The sequence below is a fragment of the Moschus berezovskii genome, chromosome X, assembly GCF_049115385.1.
Source record: "Moschus berezovskii isolate FMDL1 chromosome X, NW_MosBer_1.0, whole genome shotgun sequence".
NCBI classification, from domain to species: domain Eukaryota; kingdom Metazoa; phylum Chordata; class Mammalia; order Artiodactyla; family Moschidae; genus Moschus; species Moschus berezovskii.
In genome coordinates this window covers 85,850,298-85,869,845 of record NC_142488.1, presented here as the reverse complement: position 1 = coordinate 85,869,845, position 19,548 = coordinate 85,850,298, and the positions used below count along the sequence as shown (strand labels likewise).

Genomic DNA, 19,548 nt, shown 5'->3' with positions numbered 1-19,548 from the left:
GTATTTTAACACTTTGTATCATCAATATCTTTAAGAAAGTTGACATTGAGCAGAACCTTAAAAGGCTTCCTGGAATAGGTGAAGCACAATATTAAGTTCAAGGTATCAGGCTCAAACCTTCACAAATTCAAAAATTACCAATGAATAATGAAAGAACTTGAATCTCAAAAGGGTATCATAGAGCCTTAGATAACCACTGCTCTCTTCCTTCCTTCTCCTTGCACTCTCATTTTAATGGACACAAAGAAAGGAGTAAGGCTCATAGGAGTAATACGCAGGAGAGGTGTGTCCAAAGGTTTCAGAAAAACTGGGAGATGGGTAGGGAGTACACTTATTTCCAGGTGCATCTAGCTGCCTTTGGCCATGGGGGCAGCAGATGGAATTCAGCTAAACAGGAAGCAGTGTTTATAATTTCTTACCACTTTGAGGAAATTTCAGTAATATACTACCAAGTCCCTATGAGAGAAATAAGCCTATCGTCACTACCACCATTTAGGACAATCATTTCCCTTTAATTTTGAAAGCAGTTAGGTCTTTAGAAAATTTAAGATACTTATGACAGTCTGAAAAATACCTTGTCATTGAATATAGCTACAGATGCACAGAGTGCCTGCTCATATTAGAATAATATCATACACCTGACATATTGGGTCCCAAACATTTATTCCTGAACTGAAGGAAATGGCAACCCATTCCAGTGTTCTTGCCTGGAGAATCCCAGGGACGGGGGAGCCTGGTGGGCTGCCATCTATAGAGTCGCACAGAGTTGAACATGACTGAAGTGACTAAGACTCTTGAGAGTCCCTTGGACTGCAAGGAGGTCCAACCAGTCCATTCTAAAGGAGATCAATCCTGGGTGTTTATTGGAAGGACTGATGCTGAAGCTGAAACTCCAATACTTTGGCCATCTCATGAGACAAGTGGACTCACAGGAAAAGAGTCTGATGCTGGGAGGGATTGGGGGTGGGAGGAGATGGGGACGACAGAGAATGAGATGGCTGGATGGCATCACCGACTCGATGGACGTGAGTCTGAGTGAACTCCGGGAGTTGGTGATGGACAGGGAGGCCTGGCGTGTTGTGATTCATGGGGTCGCAAAGAGTCGGACATGACTGAGCGACTGAACTGAACTGAACTGAACTGAAGCGACTTAGCAGCAGCAGCAGTGTGGGAGCTTAGCTACCAACATTAGCAGGTCCAGGAATTTTTGACATGAAATTAAAACTACCAAGAGGAATTTACTGCTGCATAATAATTGCTTGTCTTAACTTATCCCATATTCTAATATCTAAAGGAAGCCTGTTAAATTCATATTCTCATAAAAATCAACTGAAATTGACCTTATCTCCTACTAGCTTGCAGAAATCACCAATGAAGAAATCTGCAGCAGAGCTGATTATATTGTGTAGGAGAACAGACAAGCAAAAATTATTGAAATTTCTATAGAGAACATCATCAGTGGTTGCTTAGGACAATTTTGTGTATAAATAGGGCATAAATGGTCTGTGTTCAATTTGTTCTCTAGTTGTCAAAGAATAATCAAGGATACACTACATAGCAATCTTCTGTTTCTGCCCTCCCTAATGCAAACCTAGATCTCATTAATCAACACACATATATGTCTGCCCCAAAAGTAAAATTTAATTTCCATAAATAAAAAGAAAAAAAGAACAAACAAAAATTGAGTAACTAATACAGGTACACATTTCATCATAAGATTCACATGAAGTGATTGAAAAAAAGACACTAAGTTAAGTGGCCTTAAAAATTAATAGCATTTTAGAACTCAGGACATCTGACTCACTCTCACCCCTATCCAAACACACTCCTAAAACTGTTTTTGCCAAAGTCATCAATGAAGTCCTAATATTAACAGTTAAATCTACTGGATCCTTTCTCCCGTCTACATCTGACGCTATTTAATACTTAGTCTTTGAAAAGCTCTATGCCTTTAGCTTCAGCGGCACCACACTACCTTTTTTCTCCCCACTCCTCCATAACCAACCCCTTAATGCCCTCTTTTATGTGCTTTGGTTTCTGAGCTAGTCCCATTAATTGGTGGTTCTCAACTTTTGTGGTACATTCAAATCACCTGAATAACTTCTTTTTAATTGAAGTATAGTTGATTTCTAATGTGTTAGTTTCTGGTGTACAGCAAAGTGATTCCGTTATACATATATGTATATATCTATTTTCAGATTATTTTCTATTATGGGTACTATAAGATCTTGAATACACTTCCCTGTGCCATACAGTAGGTCTTTGTTATTTATCTATTTTACATACAGCAATATATCACTTTTAAAATATACTATTTCTTAGGCTCTGACTCCATAGATTTGGATTTATTTCAGACATGGGTATTTTTAAAAAAGTACCTCAAAGTGATTCCAGTGTTTAGCCAGGGCTGAAAACCAGTGCCACAAATGTTTGTTTTCTCCAGGGTTCACCCTTTGTGGGCTGCTCTACTGATTTACCCTAGATTATCTTACCTGATCTTGTCTTTGTAACTGTCACTGAAATGTTGATCAATACACCAAGACCCTAGTATTTACCCTCTAGTTATTGCCAAGAGGTAACTGAGCTAACACTACTGAGAACACTGAGTAACTGGCTTAAGAATTATTTGATCCTTTTTGTCTCCTTCCCCATCTGCACTCCCACATGCACTTCTCTGCATGAGCCACAATGTCATTCATTTTAACTTACACAAACAGAAATCTGTACTAGATAGCTATGAGTTACATACACACAACAGATGAGAAAGTGCTTTGTTAACTGTAAAGCACCAAGCATGCTGAAGTATTTTAAGTACATCACATAGTATATGTTCAATAAATACAACTGAATTAAGAGGGAAAAATTAGGTATAATAATTAATATAATTGGCAACACCATTCAAGACCCTTGAAGGTATCTAGTTTACTATCAGGATCTCTAGAAGAGACACAATTTATCTTTTCATTCTCTAACTCCCTTTTATTCCCCTTCAAATCCCAGCACTTAAGGATCAAAAGATATTCTTCATTCTTTAATCCCTTAAATCTTCCCTCTTGGCCCTCACTGCTCTATTAGAACTGCTTGGGAAAAGGACAGCTGTTACCTGCTAGCAGACAAAGCCACTGATCTTGTTTCAGTCATCATTCTAGTTAACTTTCTGCAGGATGTGACCTTACTATCTCCATTCTGAAATTCTCACTACCCTCTGTCTTCCAGGCATCACTTTTTGCTGCTTCTCTTCTTTGCTTTCTAATTATTTTGTCCCCACAGTATTCTTTGCTGATTCTTCTGTTTGCCTCCTAAATACTGCTATTCCCAAAGACACTATTCTTGGCCTTTACCTCCCACTGGACACATTCTTTCTGGGGGATACCAAGGTTTCTCTAACTATATACATGCAGGTGGCACTCAAATTGGTTAACTCCAGCCTCAACCCCTACTGCTTTCGTGTGTGTGTGTGTTTGTGTGTGTGTGTATGCACAAATAATTAGGTAATCCTCTACTTAAAAACCTCTGTTGACTCTTTGTTGAAACAAACTTTTCATCATCACCACTCCTCCTTTCCATTCTCCATTGCATGCATTTGCCATCATTCCTCATGTTTTCCACATAAACTACTATTCTTTGTTCCAAACACAGTTCAAATGCCACTTTATCATGAAAACTTTCTTCAGTTCTCCAGGCATTTTATTCCTCTTTTAGAATTTTCTACAATGGCATCACCGACTCTAGGACATGAGTTTGAGTGAACTCTGGGAGTTGGTGATGGACAGGGAGGCCTGGTGTGCTGTGATTTATGGTGTGGCAAAGAGTCGGACACGACTGAGTGACTGAACTGAACTGAACTAAACATACTCATACCATAGCATTTATATCATGTATACTCTGTTTTCCCCATGAGATGCTGAGTTCTTAAGGGCAAGACCTATGCTTTTTCCATCTTTGCCCTCCAGGGTTCAAGCACTGTTCCCTGACCCCTACTATTTAATCAATAAATAGTTGGATGAATACTGTTTTCATTTGTTTGCATTATGTCAGGTGTTTTTTTACTAGATTTGAATTGCATATTACAATATAATAACTTTACTACAGACAAAATGGGGTTGAGTCAGCTAGTGTAAGACTCTGACACTTAGAGATAGAGACTGAGAAAGCTCATGGGAAAAAACTCATCCTGAGGGAGAAAGAAGTAAACAGCTTAGAATGAATGACCTGCTTGACCTAGTAAAAATAATGAAACAAAACCAAACAGAAAACCCCAACAGACACTGATCATCAAAAAAAGGAGGAAGATACTGGATGCTACATAGGTTTATCTTTGGGCCTTGGTGCATGGGACCAAATCCAAGAGGACTATAACTTATACCTGAAAGCTGTTTTTCTAAAAATGTCTGTAAGACCTTGAGGCATAAGTAGTATATTATCTTGGTACACTGGTGGAGTGTCAGACTGTACATGGGTGGAGTGTCACACTAAGAGAGAGGCATTTCTTCCCACTTTGCCACTGACAGCTCTCAAGCTCTGGTTGAAAGCAGGAGGGTGCCAGCTGCTGTAGCAAAGAGCAGGCAAGGAAATGCAAGGTATTTTCAGTTCATTTCAGTCCAGTCGCTCAGTCATGTCCAACTCTTTGTGACCCCATGAATCACAACACACCAGGCCTCCCTGTCCATCACCAACTCTTGGAGTTCACTCAAACTCACGTCCATAAAGTCGGAGATGCTATCCAGCCATCTCATTATTTTAGATGAAAGCAAAGGAACAGTGGCTACTGTGAGGTAGAGAGGCCTAAGAAAATGTGGGTTTGGTTTTGTTACAAAAATATTTTCCCTAATATTAAGACTTAGAGTTTGATTTTACCAGTTGGCTATTGTTGTTTCCTGTCTCCTCTCTATTCTCAAATGGTAAATTATATCTTCTCATTTAGACTTACCTGGAGAATTCCATGGACAGAGGAGCCTGGCGGGCTCCAGTCCATGGGGTCGCAAACAGTTGGACATGACTGAGCGACTCACACTTTCACTTTTTCACTTTCATTTGCTGATCCATAAAACTAGGATCATGTGTCTCCCACGTTTCTTCTGTTTTTCCAAATTTAGTTTTCTTAGTTGCCTTGTGTGTTTCTAAAACTAAATTACATTTATTCTGTTTCCTGGTTTCATGTCTTTCTAATCCTCTTGTGTATGTGTGTTTTTAATGTCTAGAACTATATATCAAAATCTAGTCATACCCAAAATAGCCCAGTTAGATATCTATCTATTGCTGAGCAGCCTGTTTATACTGACAGTGGGCAGAGAAGGAAGAGGTGGAGCTGATTAAAAGATAAGCATGTCCAAAGTATCTAAAGATAGTCAGGGGAAAAAAAAAAGATGTGGCATTGTGTATATATTTTAAGTGTGGTTTTTACTCCTGCAAGGTTTTCTTAATGAATTTCTTTTTCCTCCAAAGTATATCTTTGACCTTATAATGACAAAGTTAAGAATACTGATGGACAATTCTTTACAAAGTAGTTGTAAACATATGGGACTTATTACCTTAAGTGCTAACAAAGGCTGTAACAAAGAGAGTCCAGAAAGATTTAGCCAAATTCATAGATGATAGAAATCGAAACGTTCCTTTCACCCACCGAATTTATAGAAAGTGTCTATATTTTAGACAGTAAAGAAAGCCACCAGCAATGCAGGAGACCTAGGTTCCATCTCCGGGTCAGAAAGAACCCCTGGAGAAGGGAATGTCTACCCACTCCAGTATCCTTGTCTGGAGAATTCCTTGGACAGAGGAGTCAGGTGGGCTACAGTCCATGTGGTCACAAAGAGTAGGACATGACTGAAGTGCTAACACATATTTTAGGGAATACAAAGGTGAGAGGGTAGGGGATGTCGGGAATTATTCTATGTCCCGTGCTACATAAACACATGATTCCTATCTCATTATGGCACATATAAAATTGCGCTTATTTTTTTATCATTTTATTATTTTTTTTATTGGAGGTTAATTACAATATTATATTGGTTGGTTTTGCCATACATTGACATGAATCCGCCCCGGGTGTACATGTGTTCCCAATCATGAACCCCCCTCCCACCTCCCTCCCCATCCCATCCCTCTGGGAAATCCCAGTGCACCAGCCCCAAGCATCCTGTCTCATGCATCAAACCTGGACTGGCGATTCATTCCACATATGATAATATACATGATACAATACCATTCTCCCAAATCATCCCACCCTCGCCCTATCCCACAGAGTCCAAAAGACTGTTCTATACATCTGTGTCTCTTTTGCTGTCTTATATACAGGGTTATCATTATCACCTTTCTAAATTCCATATGTATGCGTTACTATACTGTATTGGTGTTTTTCTTTCTGGCATACTTCACTCTGTATAATAGGCTAAAGTTTCATCCACCTCATTAGAACTGATTCAAAATATTTTTTTTAATGGCTGAATAATACTCCATTGTGTATATGCACCAAAGTTTTCTTATCCATTCGTCTGCAGATGGACATCTAGGTTGCTTCCATGTCCTGGCTATTATAAACAGTGCTGCAATGAACATTGGAGTACATGTGGCTCTTTCAATTCTGGTTTCTTCAGTGTGTATCCCAGGAGTGCAGCAGTTCTATTTCCAGTTTTTTAAGGAATCTCCACACTGTTCTCCATAGTGGCTGTACTAGCTTGCATTCCCACCAACAGTGTAAGAGGGTTCCCTTCTCTCCACACCCTCTCCAGCATTTATTGCATGTAGACTTTTGGATAGCAGCCATTCTGACTGGTGTGTAATGGTATCTCATTGTGGTTTTGATTTGCATTTCTCTGATTATGAGGGATATTGAGCATTTTTTCATGTGTTTGTTAGCCATCTGTATGTCTTCTTTGGAGAAATGTCTGTTTAGTTCTTTGGCCCATTTTTTGATTGGGTCATTTATTTTTCTGGAATTGAGTTGCAGGAGCTGCATGTATATTTTGGAGATTAATTCTCTGTCAGTTGTTTCATTTGCTATTATTTTCTCCCATTCTGAAGGCTGTCTTTTCACCTTGCTTATAGTTTCCTTTGCTGTGCAGAAGCTTTTGATTTTAATTAGGTCCCATTTGTTTATTTTTGCTTTTATTTCCAATATTCTGGGAGGTGGGTCATGGAGGATCCTGCTATGATTTATGTCGGAGAGCGTTTTGCCTATGTTCTCCTCTAGGAGTTTTATAGTTTCTGGTCTTACACTTAGATCTTTAATTCATTTTGACTTTATTTTTGTATATGGTGTTAGGAAGTGTTCTAGTTTCATTCTTTCAAAAGTGGCTAACCAGTTTTCCCAGAACCACTTGTTAAAGAGACTGTCTTTTCTCCATTTTATATTCTTGCCTCCTTTGTCAAAGATAAGGTGTCCATAGGTGCGTGGATTTATCTCTGGGCTTTCTATTTTGTTCCATTGGTCTATATTTCTGTCTTTATGCCAGTACCATACTGTCTTGATGACTGTGGCTTTGTAGTAGAGCCTGAAGTCCAGCAGGTTGATTCCCCCAGTTCCATTCTTCGTCCTCAAGATTGCTTTGGCTATTCAAGGTTTTTTGTATTTCCATACAAATTGTGAGATTATTTGTTCTAGCTCTGTGAAAAATATCATGGGTAGCTTGATAGGGATTGCATTGAATGTATAAATTACTTTGGGTAGTATACTCATTTTCACAATATTTATTCTTCCAATCCACGAACACAGTATATTTCTCTGTCTATCAATGTCCTCTTTGATTACTTTCACCAGTGTTTTATAGTTTTCTATGTACAGGTCTTTTGTTACCTTAGGTAGATATATTTCTAAGTATTTAATTATTTTCTTTGCAACAGTGAATGGAATAGTTTCCTTAACTACTCTTTCTATCTTCTCATTATAATGTATAGGAATGCAAGGGATTTCTGTGTGTTGATTTTATATCCTGCAAACTTACTGTATTCATTGGTTAGCTCTAGTAGCTTTCTGGTAGAGTCTTTAGGATCATGTCAACAGCGAACAGTGAAAGTTTTACTTCTTTTCCAACTTGAATTCCTATATCTTTTTCTGCTCTGATTGCAGTGGCCAAAACTTCCAGAACTATGTTGAAAAGTAGCGGTGAGAGTGGACACCCTTCTCTTGTTCCTGACTTTAGGGGAAATGCTTTCAATTTTTCACCATTGAGGATAATGTTTGCTGTGGGTTTGTCATCAGTTCAGTTCAGTTCAGTCACTCAGTCGTGTCCGACTGTTTGCGACCCCATGAACCACAGCACGCCAGGCCTCCCTGTCCATCACCAACTCCCGGAGTTCACTCAAACTCATGTCCACCGGGTCGGTGATGCCATTCAGCAATCTCATTCTCTGTCGTCCCCATCTCCTCCCACCCCCAATCCCTCCCAGCATCAGAGTCTTTTACAGTGAGTCAACTTGTCGCATGAGGTGGCCAAAGTATTGGAGTTTCAGCTTTAGCATCAGTCCTTCCAATGAACACCCAGGATTGATCTCCTCTAGAATGGACTGGTTGGATCTCCTTGCAGTCCAAGGGACTCTCAAGAGTCTCCTCCAGCACCACAGTTCAAAAGCATCAATTCTTTGGCGATCAGCTTTCTTCACAGTCCAACTCTCACATCCATACATGACCACGGGAAAAACAAGAGCCTTGACTAAACGGACTTTGGTTGGCAAAGTAATGTCTCTGCTTTATAATATGCTATCTAGGCTGGTTATAACTTTCCTTCCAAGGAGTAAGCATCTTTTAATTCCATGGCTGCAATCAGCATCTGCAGTGATTTTGGAGCCCAAAAAAATAAAGTCTGACACTGTTTCCACTGTTTCCCCATCTATTTCCCATGAAGTGATGGGACTGGATGCCATGACCTTAGTTTTCTGAATATTGAGCTTTAAGTCAACTTTTTCACTCTCCTCTTTCACTTTCATCAAGAGGCTCTTTAGTTCTTCACTTTCTGCCATAAGGGTGGTGTCATCTGCATATCTGAGGTTATTGATTTTTCTCCCGGCAGTCTTGATTCCAGCTTGTGCTTCTTCCAGCCCAGCATTTCTCATGATGTACTCTGCATGTAAGTTAAATAAGCAGGGTGACAATATACAACCTTGCCATACTCCTTTTCCTATTTGGAACCAGTCTGTTGTTCTATGTCCAGTTCTAACTGTTGCTTCCTGACCTGGATACAGGTTTCTCAAGAGGCAGGTCAGGTGGTCTGGTATTCCCATCTCTTTCAGAATTTTCCACAGTTTGTTGTGATCCACACAGTCAAAAACTTTGGCATAGTCAATAAAGCAGAAATAGATGTTTTTCTGGAACTCTCTTGCTTTCTCCATGATCCAGCGGATGTTGGCAATTTGATCTCTGGTGCCTCTGCCTTTTCTAAAATATAGCTTTTATTATGTTGAGGTATGTCCCTTCTATTCCCATCTTCTGTAGGGCTTTTATCATAAATGGATGTTGAATTTTGTCGAAGTCTTTCTCTGCATCTATTGAGATAATCATATGATTTTTATTTTTCAGTTTGTTAATGTAGTGTATTACATTGATTGATTTGCGGATATTGAAGAATCCTTGCATTCCTGGGATAAAGCCCAGTTGGTCATGATGTGTGATCTTCTTAATGTGCTGTTGGATTCTGATTGCTAGAATTTTGTTAAGGATTTTTGCATCTATGTTCATGATTGATATTGGCCTGTAGTTTTTTTTTGTGGGACCTTTACCAGGTTTTGGGATTAGGGTGATGGTGGCCTCATAGAATGAGTTTGGAAGTTTCCCTTCCTCAGCAATTTTTTGGAAGAGTTTGAGTAGAATAGGTGTTAGCTCTTCTCTAAATTTTTGGTAGAATTCAGCTGTGAAGCCGTGTGGACCTGGGCTTTTGTTTGCTGGAAGATTTCTATTATAGCTTCTATTTCCGTGCTTGTGATATGTCTGTTTATGATTTTCTATTTCTTCCTGGTTCAGTTTTGGAAAGTTGTACTTTTCTAAGAATTTGTCCATTTCTTCCAAGTTATCCATTTTATTGCCATATAATTGCTGATAGTATTCTCTAATTATCCTAATATTCTCTATTAATCCTGCATTTCTGTGTTGTCAGTTGTGATTTCTCCATTTTTATTTCTAATTTTATTGATTTGGTTCTTCTCCCTTTGTTTCTTGATGAGTCTGGCTAGTGGTTTGTCAATTTTATTTACCTTCTCAAAGAACCAGCTTTTGGCTTTGTTGATTTTTGCTATGGTCTCTTTTGTTTCTTTTGCATTTATTTCTGCCCTAATTTTTACGATTTCTTTCCTTCTACTTACCCTGGGATTCTTCATTTTTTCCTTTTCTAGTTTCTTTAGATGTAGAATTAGGTTATTTAGTTGACTTTTTTCTTGTTTCTTGAGCTGTGCCTGTATTGCTATGAATCTTCTCCTTAGCACTGCTTTTACAGTGTCCCAGAGGTTTTGGGTTGTTGTGTTTTCATTTTCATTCATTTCTATGCATATTTTGATTTCTCTTTTGATTTCTTCTATGATTTGTTCGTTATTCAGCCTCCATATGTTGGCATTTTTAATAGTTTTTCTCCTGTAATTGAGATCTAATATTACTGCATTGGGTCAGAAAAGATGTTTGGAATGATATCAAATTTTTTTAAATTTACCAAGGCTAGATTTATAGCCCAGGATGTGATCTATCCTGGAAAAGGTTCCATGTGCACTTGAGAAAAAGGTGAAATTCATTGTTTTGGGGTGAAATGTCCTATAGAGATCTATTAGGTCTAACTGGTCTATTGTATCATTTACAGTTTGTGTTTCCTTGTTAACTTTCTGTTTAGTTGATCTATCCATAGATGTAAGTGGGGTATTAAATTTTCCCACTATTATTGCATTGTTGTTAATTTCCCCTTTCATACTTGTTAGTAATTGTCTTACATATTGAGGTGCTCCTATGTTGGGTGCATAAATATTTATAATTGTTATATCTTCTTCTTGGATTGATCCTTTGATCATTATGTAGTTTCCTTCTTTGTCTTTTTTCACAGGCTTCGTTTTAAAGTCTATTTTATCTGATATGAGTATTGCTACTCCTGCTTTCTTTTGGTCTCTGTTTGCGTGGAATACCTTTTTCCAGCCCTTTCGTTTCAGCCTATACGTGTCCCTTGTTTTGAGATGGGTCTCTTGTAGACAGCATATATGGGGGTCTTGTTTTTGTATCCATTCAGCCAGCCTTTGTCTTTTGGTTGGGGCATTCAACCCATTTACATTTAAGGTGATTATTGATAAGTATGAACCCGTTGCCATTTTCTTTATTGTTTTGGGTTCGAGTTAATACACCCTTTCTGTGTTTCCTGTCTAGAGAAGGTCCTTTAGCATTTGTTGGAGAGCTGGTTTGGTGATGCTGAATTCTCTCAGCTTTTGCTTGTCTGTAAAACTTTTTATTTCTCCTTCATATTTGAATGAGATCCTTGCTGGGTATAGTAATCTGGGCTGTAGGTTACTCTCTTTCGTCACTCTAAGTATGTCTTGTCATTCCCTCCTGGACTGAAGAGTTTCTGTTGAAAGATCAGCTGTTATCCTTATAGGAATCCCCTTGTGTGTTATTTGCTGCTTTTCCCTTGTTGCTTTTAATTTGTTCTTTGTGTTTGATCTTTGTTAATTTGATTAATATGTGTCTTGGAGTATTTCGCCTTGGGTTTATCCTGTTGGGGACTCTCTGGGTTTCTTGGACTTGGGTGATTATTTCCTTCCCAATTTTAGGGAAGTTATCAACTATTATCTCCTCAAGTATTCTCTCATGGTCTTTCTTTTTGTCTTCTTCTTCTGGGACCCGTACAATTCGAATGTTGGGGCGTTTAACATTGTCCCAGAGGTCTCTAATATTGTCCTCATTTCTTTTAATTTGTTTTACTTTTTCCCTCTCTGTTTCATTTATTTCTACATTTCTATCTTCTAGCTCGCTTATCCTGTCTTCTGCCTCCGTTATTCTACTGTTTGTTCCCTCCAGAGTGTTTCTGATCTCATCTATTGTATTATTCACTGTATATTGACTCTTTTTTATTTCCTCTAAATCTGTATTAAAACTTTCTCGTATGTTCTCAATCCTTTCCTCCAAGTTATTTATCTGTAACTACATCTTGCTTTCCAGATTTTGAATCATTTTCAATATTAAAATTCAAAAGTCTTTTTCAGGTAGATTCCCTATATCTTCCTCTTTTGTTTGTGTTGGTGGGCATTTATTCTGTTCCTTTACTTGCTGGGTATTTCTCTGACTCTTTATCTTACTTATATTGCTGTGCTTGGGGTGGCCTTTCTGTCTTCTGACAGTTGGTGGAGTTCTCTTAATTATGTAGTTTCCTCGCTGTGTGTGGGGTTGGACGGGTGGCTTGTCAAGGTTCCCTGGTTAGGGAAGCTTGTGTCATTGTTCTGGTGGGTGGAGCTGGATTTCTTCTCTCTGGAGTGCAATAAAGTGTCCAGTAATGAGTTTGAGATGTCAATGTGTTTGGAGTGGCTTTGGGCAGCCTGTATATGGAAGTTCAGGGCTATTCTCCTGTGTTGCTGGCAAATTTGAGTGGTATGTCTTTCTCTGAAACTTGTTGACCCTTGGGTGGTGCCTGGTTTCAGTGTATGTATGAAGGCATTTGATCAGCTCGTATCAGTTAATGTTCCCTGGAACAGGAGATCTCTGGTGTTTTCAGGATTTGGAGTTAATCCTTTGCCTCTGGTTTTCGGTCTTATTCTTGCAGTAGGCTCAAGACATCTCCATCTGTCACATCCAAGGCAGTTCTTTCTGTTTAAGCTCTTCTGCTTGCTGGTCTCTTCCGTGTCTAATTCCCGCCCTGATACAAGGGGGCGGTGGTGGACGCTTTTATAGGTTCACCTGTTCAGACGTGCTGTGGGGAGGGAGGGACGCTGCTAGCAAATATCCCTGGTGTCTGTGGGGAGTGTGCATAATGGCTCAGCTACACTGGGATTTCCCCTGCTCGCAGCATGTGTGCTTTCCCTGTTTATGCTGCTCAGGCTCTGGGTTGCTCTATCGGGAACTGTCCGTGGCCAGCACTGGGTTGCATGCACTTTCCAGGTCTGTGCGGCTCAGGTTCAGGTCCTTGGTACTCCTCAAAGGCGCAGACTTGGTTGGGCCTGTATTCTGTGCCTTCCCTGGTCCGAGCAGCTCAGGCGACCAGACGTTTGGCGAGTGTGGTCACTGCGACTTGTTGCCTCCCTGGTCCCTGCCACACGGTTTTCTGGGTGTACAACCGGCGCACCTTCTCGGGCGGATATTGACCGGCTGGAACCCAAGAAGTCTTGATTAGCAAGGAAGCCTGCCTGAAGCTTGGTATGGGAGGCCTCTCTGGGGCCTCGTTTGCCCCCTTCTGGCTCTGGCCGCCCTCCCTGCCTGTCGCGGTGGCGGATGGGGGGTTGGCCAACCGCAGCCGGCTCACTCTGCTCAGTCCTTTGTTCTGTGAGAGGGGCTGGTGGAGTCTTAGGTTGGGGCTTTTTGCCTTTTCGCTGCAGTCTGCTTAGCTGTCTCCCATTAGCACCCTCAGATTGCCCTCGGAGCGTTCAGGCCCAGTCCTCTCTCTAAGCGCTGTCACCCGCGCCTCCCTGCCCAGCCCGCCCCTTGCTTGTTGGGGGTTCGGTCCGTTGTGCAGCTTCTCTGCTGAGAGTTTCCTCTGAGCACTTAGTCTGTGGGTTTTAATTATTTATTTATTTTCTCTCCCGATTATGTGGCCCTCTGAGGTCCCAAGGGTGGCCACAGACTCGCCAGTGAGTGTTTCCAGGTGTTTGGAAACTTGTCCCTTTTTTTTTTTTTTTTTAAGCCTCCCTTCCCAGGACGGAGCTTCGTCCCTCCCTCTTTTGTCTCTCTTTTTATCTTTTATACTCTTTCCTACCTTCTTTCAAAGACAATGGGCTGCTTTTCTGGGTGCCTGATGTCCTCTGCCGGCATTCAGAAGTTGTTTTGTGGAATTTACTCAGCGTTCAAATGTTCTTTTGCTGAATTTGTGGGGGAGAAAGTGGTCGCCCCATCCTATTCCTCCACCATCTCCTATCCTCCTGCACTTCTTTTTAAATTAAAATGTTTTTACCTGAAGTACAGTTGATTTACAATGGCTTCTTGCATTGCACTTGTATCACGTGGATTATATTCATGTTTTCTCAAATGGTCTGTGAGCTTGTTGAGGCAAACATCCTATTTGGTGTTACATCCTCAGTACCTAACCTAGCATGTGATGCCCAGGGGACTGTCAATAAAATTGTTTAATTCTGAATGGATACTATCTACCCCTAGAGCCTCACCATCTACTAAGTTCCTCAATTCTGGCTCCCAGATCCATTCCAATATTAAAAAGATGCTCTTAAAATGTCACTAGAAAGCTCTCAAATGGCAAGTCATTGGTCTTGATATTATTTGATCTCACTGTAGCATATGCCATTGTTGAAAATGCCCACCTTTTCTGCCTTCTTTTGCTTTTAGAACAATAATGTTTTGATTGGCCTCCTACCTACCCAAGTGTTCCTGATTGATCTTCTCTGCTAATCTTCTACTTTTAGACCCTAAGGAGAGGCATTTTCAAAGTTCTGGGTTTGGATTTATTTTTCTTAATAATCCCTCTAATAATCTCTTTCATTTCCAAAGTATTCAATATAATCAGAAATCTCACTAACTCAATCATCTTGTGATGAAATCTACAATCATATTTCTAAGAAACTTCTGGATATCTTGATTTCAATGCTCTGCTACCACTTGGCAGTTTCACTTGCCCCAAACTGAATTTGTCTTTTGTCACCATTCCTTTTCCTGATCTCAATAGTTTTCTCTCATAACCCGTGTCCTCCAAGGTATTCAAAGTCAAAATCCTATGATTATCCTTGACTCCTGGTTACTTCTCTTTCCCTAAATTTTCTCCTTTTGTCTAAGGATAAGACAGTAGAATCCTAAGTCATCATCCACATTCCTATAGATTAAATATCTCAATATATAGCTTTGATCATATCCTTCCACTGCTAAAAAGCTCAGTATATTCCCATTGCCTAAAGAATGACACACCTTAGTCTCTTATTCAAGCATTCTCTGATAGGGTAACAACCTACTTTTCCAGAATTATCTCCATATTTTTACACTTTATATAACCTATTTTCTTAGAAGCTGTGCTGTTTGCCACTCTCCCAAAATGCTTTGCACTTTCTAAACTCTTAATGATATTTCATCTAATTCAAATGCCTACTATCCCCACTTCTTACTGCTGAAATCCATACTCATCTTTCAAAGACTTTTTCTCCATGATTTTTTCTGACATATTGATATGGCATGATATTTTCCTCCTCAGAACTCACATAGTATGTTATTAACATCTCTTGTATAATGCCCCTATTGTCTGCCTTATCCTGTAGTCTTTCTATCCATATCATTTCTATAAGACACAAGGGTCTTATAACTAAGGAAATCTTAATTATTTTTGTATCTGCCATCATGTCTAGCATAGCACCTTTCACAAAACAGAGGAAGTTGAATGAATGAATGAATGTTTAGAGGTTCATTTCCTAATTTCTGAATTTGACACCAGCCCAGTCATAATCTGGATTAATATTCAGCCAGTGGGCATTGGTACAGATATCAGGCTATTCCTTACCCTTGCATGTTCTGATTGGCTGGGGCCTGTGCTATAACAGTTAGTAATATTTTCAAAATTACTACAAATGTGATCCTCTCCCTTAAAATGGCTTTTGGTGCCCTGAGTGAAACAGTACACTCAGCTGAATGGGCTGGAGGCAATATTTGGGAGCTGTTTCTGAGTAAACTAATGTGAGCTCTTCTTAGGGAGGGGAACATCGGTTCTCTGCAGAAGATTTGCAATTTAGGCAACTCTGCATACCATTTATTAACATTTTGATTTTCTAATGAAAAATACAGACTCTCACTTCATTTTCTTTAAACATGGAATTGAAAACACTGCAATTAGACGCACAATTGTAGGGCTATGTATTGTACACGTTGAAGTTTCCATCTGTAAGCAATGATAAGGGGTTTGGCAAGCAGAGCATTACTTCTTTGCTGTCTGTGGTTGACTTTGATTTCAGATTTTTTTGGGTATTTCTTCTGATTTGACTTGACTTGGAGAAAATAGTCTTCTTTATAATTTATTTTTTCTGCTTTTATCTCACCATGGTGAAGTAGAGGTTTTTGGACAGGAACAAGGATACTGGGGTTGAACAGGGAAAGTGCAACACTATGAAGTCAATGGGATCTTGGGAAGGAACAAAATAAGGTGCCTAGGAAAGTGAAAACAAAAGGAGGCCAGCAGGAAAAGAGGATCATAGCTAAAAGAGGCAGAAACAGGGAGGGAATGTGGAAAAGCCCCCAGTTCTGTTGCTTTAAGAAAGAGGGAAACAGACAAGAGTTTTTGGCAGACTTGCAAACTCTGTGCCTGCCTTCCCCTCCCTCTCCCTTCAAGCACTTCTACTGATATCCAAGATGCTTTACCAATCACTGCCACTGTCTGCCTTCTGGTTTCTTCTCACCACTGGACATGTGCATTGGCTGCTGCTCCTTGGAATGGCTGCCAGAGCTAATGGGGCTGATATTTTTGACCCTGTGTGCTTTGGAGGCCCTCCAACTACAAAATAAGAGAGGTCTTAATTTAAATTATTCGGAATCAGTATGAAAAGAGTATACAGTTTGTGAATATATTCTTAGTTTTTTGCAGTTGACAACACTACATTACCTTAGTACTAAACTCACAGAAACCCCATGAAATGATCCCTCTCTCGGTACAGTCTTTGTAGAGTCAGTATGAGGTGTGAGACTAATCAGACAGGGGCCTTAGCAAATGCATTTTAAAAATAAACAGCTTAGAAAGATGACGGCAGTTCTTTTATGGCACAGAATAAGGTGCTTTTACTTATAAGCTGCTTAACAGAAAACTGCATTGATAGAAAAATTATTTCAGTTTGCTTTCCCACTGACTATAAATGCTCTGATTGTTCAGGAAAGAGCAGGACTGGTTTTTATTTTCCTTAAAAGGTGGAAGGGGCCTCTGGTAGCATGGGAGAATATTTGCATTTTACAGGTCAAGATTGAGGAAAGATTAGTAGTGATCCTGACATCTACCATGCAGCATTACCTTAAAAACTATGGACATACAAATAGAGATGTTAACATTCTTTCCTTCAGTCTTCCACTCTTTTTGTAGGCCATCTGCAATGTCTTCATCTACATAAAATAGCCTTACACTCCAATCAAAACATTCTTCTTCTCTCAACAAAATCTAACTTTCAGGCTAATCTACCCATCAGGATTCACTCAAATGTGAAAAAGATGAAATACAGCTTATATTGTCTTCTGCCATGAATTTCACCATTGCCAAAAGCTTTTCTAGATCATTCTTTATTTTTTTGCATGCTGCACCTAAGGCCCAGCACAGCCAAATAATTTTTTCTTTTTTTTTTTTAAGTGGAGGGAGAATAATGGCAGGGACCGGGAAGCACCGATGTTTCCTAATTCAGATGTCATGAACAAAATAGCAGTGCAATTCCCTAGGATAATGAATTTGCTTGTATGTATTTGAAAGGTGACCACAGAGCTCTTACACTGCTTTCTAAGACTGTTTCTTTGGTGCTTGTTGATGAATAATTTTGACCCTTAGGGTCTCTTTTGGTGCTTGCTGACGGACGGTTTTGTATTTCTGCATTCCACAGCATATTAGAGGGTGTTCCACATGGTTAATGGTTTCTGCAGCCCAGTGGTGGTTCCTGCTAGGAAATGGTTATCATCTCAGAGGGGCCTCTCTAGGGGCCACTCTCGGAGTGTGTGAGATATGTATTTCTCATCCAGGCATCCTCTCATTGTCAGGGAAATAGGGGGTGGTGGAGAGATCAGCTGTACTTCCTGTTACTTGTCAGCCTTTTGCGCTTATATTCCTGTGCCAGGGACTAAGGGGACAAAGCTTGGTCATTCATTCTTCACTGGGCTTCATTTATTTCATTATTTTGTTGGGAGTACAATAGTTTTGAGAGGTACCAATTTCCATTTTGCCTTTTCATACTGTTCATGGGGTTCTCAAGGCAAGAATACTGAAGTGGTCTGCCATTGCCTTCTCAATGGACATGAGTTTGAGCAAGCTTTGGGAGCTGGTGATGGACAGGGAAGCCTGGTGTGCTACAGTCCATGGGGTCACAGGGAATCAGACACGACTGAGTGACTGAACTGAGCTGAATTTCCATTTTAATGAAATTTGATCGTTTCTATTCCAAACATAGAATATTTCTGAATTGTAGGCTATATAAGACAAATCTTACTAATCTAAATTAAGTAGAGTTTCCATGTTTACTATTAATTTTCCTTTTTTCATTGACATCTCCATATCAATCTACAGCCCATGAAGAGAACTTTTACAAGCAACACATATAATTTCTCCCTCTACTTCAAGAAAGATAGGAATTAAAAATATAAAAATTTCCTTAAAAGAAGTGGATAGCTCAGCCTACTTGGATTATTCTGCAAGAAGTTCTTATTTATTTCAGACATAGGGTATGAAGTGGAAAAACGGACAACTTTCTGTTTCCACTTGAGAGAGGGAGGCTGTTTTGTTTCTTTTATGTTTTTTATTCCCCCAAGATCAATTTCATAATTTGGCTTTGTTACTAATCTAACACACACAAAAAGGGGTTCCAAGACTTTGAGACTTCAGGGGATCTTGGATCATCAGTTCCTTTCTTTAGTAACATGGATAATGGATCATGAAGCCAAAATGACCTCTGAAAAGAAGCATTATCTCAGTTTCCTTACCTGTGACATCCTTAAAGCCAATTATTTGGAATGACGTTAATTACAGTTATGATTTTAAACCATCTTCTAGACAAACCACATGCTCATAAAATAACAATTAAAAATATTTAGTATTAAACACAGTGTGAATCCTTGTTTCTAAACTATTTTTAGAAAGCCTACTGTTATTTGAAGACACTTTTACAAAGTTAAAACTTGTGATCAGGTAGATATAGAAGCCTGCTGAGACTTCACTCGTGAACTGAGATCAACTGTTTTAAAGATTTTTTTTTTCCATGAGAAAGGATTTTTTTTTTCTTTTTGGTATTTGGTTCTGAGCATTTACATTGTATAATACCATGAGAGCTAGAATGGCTCTTACCTGGATTCCTTGGAATCCGCTTTCTGCGGTCTCGGAATGCCGCCCCTGATTGCAGGGCTTCCAGAAGATTATCCATCACGCCCGTCTCATCACCCTCTGGAGGAAGGGAAAAATCAGAATTAATCTCGGAGCAATTAAAGTTAAGCTACAGGAAAATAAAGGGAAAAACTCCTGTCAGATTTACATAATACCCCTAAATTAAAGGCATATATCTGTTTCAACATAATGCATCCTGTCAGTTTCTGGCACCACAGACTACTTTGCTTATTACGCACCATTAAGCAAAATTCATGCCAATCCCACTGTTCTTTCAACTTAAAGACCTTGGCTTTTGTATTATTGATGACATGTTCAGTATGTAAATAAACAGCAGCTGATCAACTACTGTTGCCTTCATGTTAAGATTCTTATAAGATATTCCTAAGTAAGAAAC

At 39.5% G+C, this 19,548-nt stretch overlaps 1 protein-coding gene across 9 annotated transcripts in view; it reads right to left on the bottom strand.

Annotated features, from left to right (window-relative positions):
* Window positions 1–19,548, bottom strand: part of DIAPH2 (diaphanous related formin 2) — a 1,076,961-nt gene that overhangs the window by 193,089 nt on the left and 864,324 nt on the right. For 6 of the 9 annotated variants that reach the window (XM_055438268.2, XM_088834164.1, XM_088834162.1 and 3 more), the window contains exon 27: window positions 19,116–19,211. In XM_055438268.2, the coding sequence (XP_055294243.2) occupies window positions 19,116–19,211 (96 nt within the window). Of the gene's footprint in view, window positions 1–6,242; window positions 16,584–19,115; window positions 19,212–19,548 lie in introns of those variants that run through there. The other 3 variants (XM_088834166.1, XM_088834160.1, XM_088834161.1) reach the window with 1 other exon arrangement.